General features: G+C 35.4%; 1 protein-coding gene across 1 annotated transcript in view; it reads right to left on the reverse strand.

Annotated features, from left to right (window-relative positions):
• Window positions 1-3,691, reverse strand: part of LOC127846254 (carnosine synthase 1-like) — a 112,200-nt gene extending 108,509 nt beyond the window's left edge. The window contains exon 1 of the mRNA XM_052377427.1: window positions 3,518-3,691. Within this exon, the coding sequence (XP_052233387.1) occupies window positions 3,518-3,559 (42 nt within the window). The 5' untranslated portion in view covers window positions 3,560-3,691. The remainder of the gene's footprint in view (window positions 1-3,517) is intronic.
• Window positions 3,692-6,542: the final 2,851 nt, after the last annotated feature.

A 6,542-nucleotide genomic window follows, 5' to 3' on the forward strand; every position in this document is an offset into this window, starting at 1 on the left:
TATAATGGCTATATTAGAGCATGGTTAATGTTCAGTATTACTGTTTCCTCACAAATATCATAACTAAAACGAAAACTTACGAATCTGAAACTACTTTTTTCAATTTTGTCAATTTACCAAAGCGTGAAAAGATCCCTTTAAAACATTCCCTTGTGGTCAAAATAGATTCCACACTAGGGGTTACTTGCTTTTGTCTTTTCATATGAATCAATGCCATTTTTTGTCTTAATAAAAATTTATGATTAATTGAAAAAACTATAATTCTTTCAAAATTTTACCCTAATTACCATCACCCTGTCCCACTGTACCACAGCAGTTTAAAATGTCAACATATGTTTTTTGAAAAATATGTTACCAGTTAAAATCAGTAAATTTAATTTACAGAGCCTTTACCAAATCTGGGCAGAATGATTTGGTGTACAGTGAGGACAAAGACCCAGAATAATTGCCTCGCAATCTGTACGGATTTTTCATGAAGAATTACAATGAAGCAGAACTTTATCTGTACTGATAATTATTCCAATTAGAATGTTAATACTTTTCCTTTTTAAACAAATTAGCTTTAAATAGGACAGAATTTTGGTGCTTGATTCACGAATAAAGCAGATTTGTTTACTTATTGATACAGAATTTTAACATGGGATATTTTAAGAAATAGACATCTGATTCCAGTTTCTAAATGTTTTGCTCAATTACTCCCCTTTTATATAAATATGCAATCACTTGTGTCTGCAGAGTTAAAAGGTCCATTGCAGGGGCGGACCCAGGATTTCTGGTTGCCGAGCGTCCAGGGGGCCGCTAGGGCCCCTGGTGGGTGCCGGGAAAAGTCCTGCTAGGAGGTCCAGGTGGGTGCAACCCCCTGAAGCTCCACGATTTTAGTGATTTTGAAGGCATCTTTGTTGACATAAAATGCAGCCAAAAGAAAATCAATGTGCAAAAAGAGGGATACATCAGAATAGCAAAGTTAGACTTGGAAAACATAAAGCGATTGTCTGTGGTTAGTGGGAAATGTTGTGTACGAAAAAGAAGAAAAATGAGTTTAAATAGGTGATTTAGATCAGTTAAGTGTGAAACATCAAATGAATTTACTTTACTTTGGCGAATTTAGGGGGAGCATACGCCGCCCCCCCCCCTTGGACCCGCCTTTATGAAGTGGCTTTACAGCCTGTAAAAATCTGTTTACCTACTTTTAGATACAGAACAATAAACTATATTGGTATGTATTATTCAATTACATAAGTGATTTTTATTGTATTCATTGACCTTTGCTGTTTAATTTAGATGAAAATTAGTGAATGTTATGCTGTTAAAGTACATGCAGTACACACGCCTTTAATGGTTGATGAGGTATTAAACACAAGGCCAAAGAAAAGGCAGATAATCATGTCTTTAATATTTAAAAGCTGCACATATTATTTTAGGAAAGTGATAAAAAATACAAATAGTTATAAGTATTAGTATTAGTCACTAGTAATCCTTATAGACTTTATTAAAAGCTTGAATAGTAATCAAATAGGTGCTAGTTACTGTATACAATAATATGTCACTAAAATATTCTATTTTAAAGTTGTAGTTACATTGGAGCCTTTGATCATTATTAATACATTATTAATACAATATTTGCCGTACAGACAATGATACAGTGTACATAAAGGTGTCATGAAGGCTTCCATATTAACCCTTTCCCCCATAAAAAGCAAAGTGAAAATGGCTGTTTGCAAACAACATAAAACCAGAATAGCCTGCGAGTAACTCACAGTTTGTTCAAGTTTTCTGCTGTTTGCTGCTCATCAGTATCTAAGGGTTGGAAATGAAACCTTTAAAATTTGAATCTATTAAGAAAGGTCTTTAATAAAATATAACTTTCAAAGGGGCTACAAATGCGTGAAAATAGGTATCTAAGTGGTAATGGGATAATATTATATACCAGTAGTGAAGAATCAATGAAAAAACATATGGGATGACACAAGATTTGCTCCAAGCTGAAACACAACATATGGTGAGATACATGTATAACAATCGCAGATTGATGTACTATTTAAATTGCTGTTTGTATAAGTATAGTTAAATTGTGCATATCAGAATTATTTAAGATTGTATATATGATCAATGAAACTAAACTAATATTTTTATGCAAATTAGATTATATACCAATAATTAAGTTATCAGTAGTTATATATTGAAAGCCATAACTGCCTTTTGTTGAGTGAAGCTGATGTTTGCTTAGTCGACATTATGTTGGGTCAACTTAATATTATGTTGTATTAAGTTAACATTGTGCTGGGTAAAGTTGACATAATGTGGAATTAAGTTAGCATTATGCTGGGTTTAGTTGACATTATGTTGGATTAAGTTAACATTATGCTGGGTTAAATTAACATTACGTTGGATTAAGTAAACATTGTGCTGGGTAAAGTTGACATAATGTTGGATTAAGTTATCATTATGCTGGGTTAAGTTGACATTATGTTGGATTAAGTTAACATTATGCTTGGTTAAATTAACATTATGCTGGGTTAAGTTTACATAATGTTTGGTTAAAGTAACATTATGCCAGGTCAAGTGGACCTCAAGTGGACATCATGTTGAATCAATTTGAATTTAGTTAGGTTAACACCATGTTCAGTTATGTTTGGGCAATGTAACATTATGTTGGATTAAGTTGACATTTTTGTGTAAAGTTGAAATTATGTACAGTAGGGTTAACTCTTTAAGTGCTGGACCCAAATTTTGAAGGCATTTGCAAACAGTTTGGATCCAGATGAGACGCCACAGATTGTTGCATCTCATCGAGGATCCAAACAGTTTGCCATTCGAAAAAATCGAAGAAAATGCTAATTTTAGAAAATCAGCAGACGACATTTTAGCAGACAACAAATTTCCCAGCATGCAAAGGTTAAGTAGTCCTGGCTACCATAACTTTAAATGTCGCTTTTTATGATTTTTGACAGGCGCCGACTATATATCAATACTACATAAACTGTACGCTGAAGTTTCTTTAGCTAAGGGTTAAGTTGACATTATGATTTGTCAAGTACGCTTTACATAATATATGTTGAGTCCAGTATTAATGCTGTACAAGCTGGTTGATATTATGTTTAGTGAAGTTAAGGCAACATAATGTCAACAGGTTCTCTCAACAAGAGGCCGCTTAAGCGTTCCGTAGTTCGCAGGTATTATTTCATGTGGACAAGAAAATGAGCCGCAACAGTGAACGTTTGTAAGAAAAGAACAGTGTAATGTTTCATTTTGTACTGTTCCAACACCTATTTGAATTAGCCGTTATAGCAAACAACAACAACAAGTTTAACTTTATTAAGCTCAAATCACAAATACAGTGACACATGAGTATAAAGTGACAATGCATCTTTTACAAAAAAAATGCGGATACATATCGCAAATTACCATGAATATACTAGATTTAATATATGCAGTTTGACAACATTTTCATTTGAAATACGCATATGATAGTTTGAAAGTATAACGTTCATTAAATAAATAAAAGTCATAAACTCACGTGCAAGTTATCCTGGGAACACAGTGAGGAAGTCATTACCATTACTAGCAAAAAAGTGTACTCCCCAAGCTTATTTAAACTCTTATTACCGTCATGCCTTGTTGCTTTCGAGTGAAAATGTTGCACAAATGTGTGGCCTTTTGATACTGATATTATTTTATGGTTAACATTTTTCTATTGGACACTTAGATTAACATCTAGCACGGATGACGATCGTTCCGCCCACTTAATCACGTGAGCTAGCGATTAGAACGCTCGACAAGCGGTCACAAAAAAAAATGAAATCGAAGTGGTGATCCCATAGTGGATACAGTAGGGCGAAGGTCCTTAAATTGCTCGGCCAGCTGATGGAGCGTGCACGTCGCGACTGGGGCGTTTTTAGTCACCCGCGGAAACTGTTCAAATTCTACATAATTTCAACTTTACACAAACATGTCAACTTAATCCAACCACGGTATACACTCCGTGATCCAACATAATGTTACAATGCCCAAACATAACTTAACATGATGTTAACCTAACTAAATTCAAATTAATTCAACATGATGTCCACTTGAGGTCCACTTGACCTGGCATAATGTTACCTTAACCAAACATTGTGTAAACTTAACCCAGCATAATGTTAATTTAACCAAGCATAATGTTAACTTAATCCAACATAATGTCAACTAAACCCAGCATACTGTTAACTTAATCCAACATTATGTAAACTTTACCCAGCACAATGTTAACTTAATCCAACGTAATGTTAATTTAACCCAGCATAATGTTAACTTAATCCAACAGAATGTCAACTAAACCCAGCATAATGCTAACTTAATTCCACATTATGTCAACTTTACCCAGCACAATGTTAACTTAATACAACATAATATTAAGTTGACACAACATTATGTCTACTAAGCAAACATTAGTTTCTCTCAACAATAGGCAGTTATGGCTTTCAATATATAACTACTGATAACTTAATTATTGGTATATAATCTAATTTGCATAAAAATATTTGTTCAGTTTCATTGCGCATATAATACAATCTTAAATAATTCTGATATGCACAATTTAACTATACTTATACAAACAGCAATTTAAATAGTACATCAATCTGCGATTGTTATACATGTATCTCACCACATGTTGTGTTTCAGCTTGGAGCAAATCTTGTGTCATCCCATATGTTTTTTCATTGATTCTTCACTACTGGTATATAATATTATCCCATTACCACTTAGATACCTATTTTCACGCATTTGTAGCCCCTTTGAAAGTTATATTTTATTAAAGACCTTTCTTAATAGATTCAAATTTTAAAGGTTTCATTTCCAACCCTTAGATACTGATGAGCAGCAAACAGCAGAAAACTTGAACAGACTGTGAGTTACTCGCAGGCTATTCTGGTTTTATGTTGTTTGCAAACAGACATTTTCACTTTGCTTTTTATGGGGGAAAGGATTAATATGGAAGCCTTCATGGCACCTTTATGTACACTGTATCATTGTCTGTACGGCAAATATTGTATTAATAATGATCAAAGGCTCCAATGTAACTACAACTTTTAAATAGAATTTTTTAATGACATATTATTGTATACGGTAACTATCACATATTCGAGTACTATTCAAGCTTTTAATAAAATCTATAAGGAACTAGTGACTAATACTAATACTTATAACTGTTTGTAGTTTTTTTTTCACTTTCCTAAAATAATATGTGCAGCTTTTAAATATAAAAGACATGAAAATCTGCCTTTTCTTTGACCTCGTGTTGAATACCTCATCAACCATCAAAGGCGTGTGTACTGCATGTACTTCAACAACATAACATTCACTAATTTTCATCTAAATTAAACAACAAAGGTCAATGAATACAATACAAATCACTTGTGCAATGGAATAATACATACCAATATAGTTTATTGTTCTGTATCAAAAAGTAGGTAAACAGATTAATATGGGCGATATTTGAATAATAAAATATCGTGCGTCGCCGCGACTGTCGCGCAAAATATCGTGCGTCACTTCGTGTGTCTAGTGTCGCCCTTTGAACGCGAGACACGACACACGAAGCGATACACGAAATTTTTCGCGACAGTCGCGGCAACGCACGATAGTTTGCGCGACAGTCGCGGCGATGCACGATAGTTTGCTTGACAGCCGCGGCGACGCACGATATATTTAACACGATATATCGCCTTTTGTGCTTCTTACACAAGGGCGATATATCGTGTTAAATATATCGTGCGTCGCCGCGAGTGTCGCTCAAAATATCGTGCGTCGCCGCGATTGTCGCGAACGATATAGCGCGTCGCTGCGACTGTCGCGAACAATATCGTGTATCGCTTCGTGTGTCTAGTGTCGCCCTTGATGAAAGAAGGGCGAGATTATAGATGGCACTATCCGGATTCCGTACTTGCGTGACTTAACAGCTGACAGGGTTGCCCAGGGAGGCGGACAACTACAACGGGCGAGGCATGGTCAGGGGTGATAACCCCCAAAAAGGGTTAGGGTAAGGGTTAGGGTTAGGGGTCGGGTTAGGGTTAGGGTTGGGTTTAGGCTAACCCTAAACCCTAACCCGACCCCTAACACCAACCCTAACCCTAACCCTCTAACCACCCCCCCCCCCTTGCGCAATACCATACCATGCCTCGCCCGTTGTCGTTTTCCGCCTCCCAGTTGCCCATGATCATATTCGCGACTTTGCTGGCCGCATATGACATTTCCGCATGACGCTTGTTTGTAAATCTTAAACTCAGTGTGAACTAAAGCACATCTTATTTGAAATACAAATAATCATAAAACAAACACCATATACTTATATGTGCACCATTTATTTAAAAAACGGCGTCAAAGTGGTATTTTGTAACATCACCCAATTCATGATGTCACTCATACAGGCGTTGTCGTATTACAGCGAATATTAACGGATCTGTTTTGACAGACATGCATAGCTTACTTCTGAACTATGTACATTATGCTATAAATGATTATGCTTTAATACAGTGTATACGTTTTACTAAGTATCATTTATA

The sequence above is a fragment of the Dreissena polymorpha genome, chromosome 1 (genome assembly GCF_020536995.1).
Source record: "Dreissena polymorpha isolate Duluth1 chromosome 1, UMN_Dpol_1.0, whole genome shotgun sequence".
In the NCBI taxonomy this organism is placed as follows: domain Eukaryota; kingdom Metazoa; phylum Mollusca; class Bivalvia; order Myida; family Dreissenidae; genus Dreissena; species Dreissena polymorpha.